We start from the raw sequence: 981 nt of genomic DNA, 5'->3' as shown, positions 1-981 counted from the left end.
ACTTACCTAACATTACCCCCAACATTTCGCCAACACACCCCAACAATCTCCAACATTCCCCGACAGTCCCCATCATCCCTCAACAATCTCCTACATTCCCCAGCACTCCTATCATCTCCCCAACAATCCCCAACACTCCAACAATCCCATCATTCTCCAACATTCTACCAACATACCTCCATCATTCACCCAATATTCCACTCAACAATCCCACAAACTCCCCAACAATCCCCAACATTCCCCAACACTCCATCATCTCCCAACAATCTCCAATATTCCCCAACAACCCCAACACTACCTCTACAATCTCCAACTTCCCCCAATATTCGCCAACAATCCCCATTATTCCTCCAACACTCCCGGCAATCTCCAACTTTTCCCAACATTCCCCTGAACACTTTTCCAACACCCCAACAATCCCCATCATTCCTCCAACACCCCCAACAATCCCAACATCTCCCCATCATTCTGTCAACAACCCCCCAAAACTCCCCAACATTCCCCCAACAATCTCCCAATACTCCCCCAACACTCTCCACCATCTCACCCACCATTCTCTCAACAATCCCCCCAGAACTCCCCAGAACTCCTCCAACATCCCCCCCCCCAACCTTGCCCTCCACCTCCACCCTCTCTCTTTTAGACCTCCAGCTGCGAGGGCGACACGTGCGAGGTCCAGCCCACGCTCGCCATGGGCACGGTGATCGGCGAGCTGAACGGGGAGGACCTGGGCATCGTTTCCTTGGTCTCGAACGTCAGTACCCTGGGCATGCAGCGCACCGTCACCACCAGAGTCAGTCCCCTCATTCCAAAACATGTGAGTCGTCGGCAGTTCCCTTGTTTCAAGATGTGTGTTATGGGCAGTTCCCTTGTTGCTTGAAATGTAAGTCGTGGCCATTTCTCATGTAAGTCCCGCTCAATTCCGTTGTTCCAAAACCTGTAAGTCATCGTCAGTTTCCTTACTCCAAAAAATGTGAGTTA

General features: G+C 51.3%; 1 protein-coding gene across 1 annotated transcript in view; it reads left to right on the top strand.

Moving 5' to 3' along the window:
- LOC119594537 (hemicentin-1-like) overlaps window positions 1-981 on the top strand; it is a gene marked incomplete in the record, with an annotated part of 21,635 nt that overhangs the window by 7,798 nt on the left and 12,856 nt on the right. The window contains 1 exon segment of the mRNA XM_037943569.1: window positions 644-817. Within this exon segment, the coding sequence (XP_037799497.1) occupies window positions 644-817 (174 nt within the window).

The sequence above is a fragment of the Penaeus monodon genome, chromosome 34 (genome assembly GCF_015228065.2).
Source record: "Penaeus monodon isolate SGIC_2016 chromosome 34, NSTDA_Pmon_1, whole genome shotgun sequence".
Taxonomy (NCBI): Eukaryota; Metazoa; Arthropoda; class Malacostraca; order Decapoda; family Penaeidae; genus Penaeus; species Penaeus monodon.
Note: the sequence above shows the minus strand (reverse complement) of the source record. Positions and strands in the feature narration are given on the sequence as shown.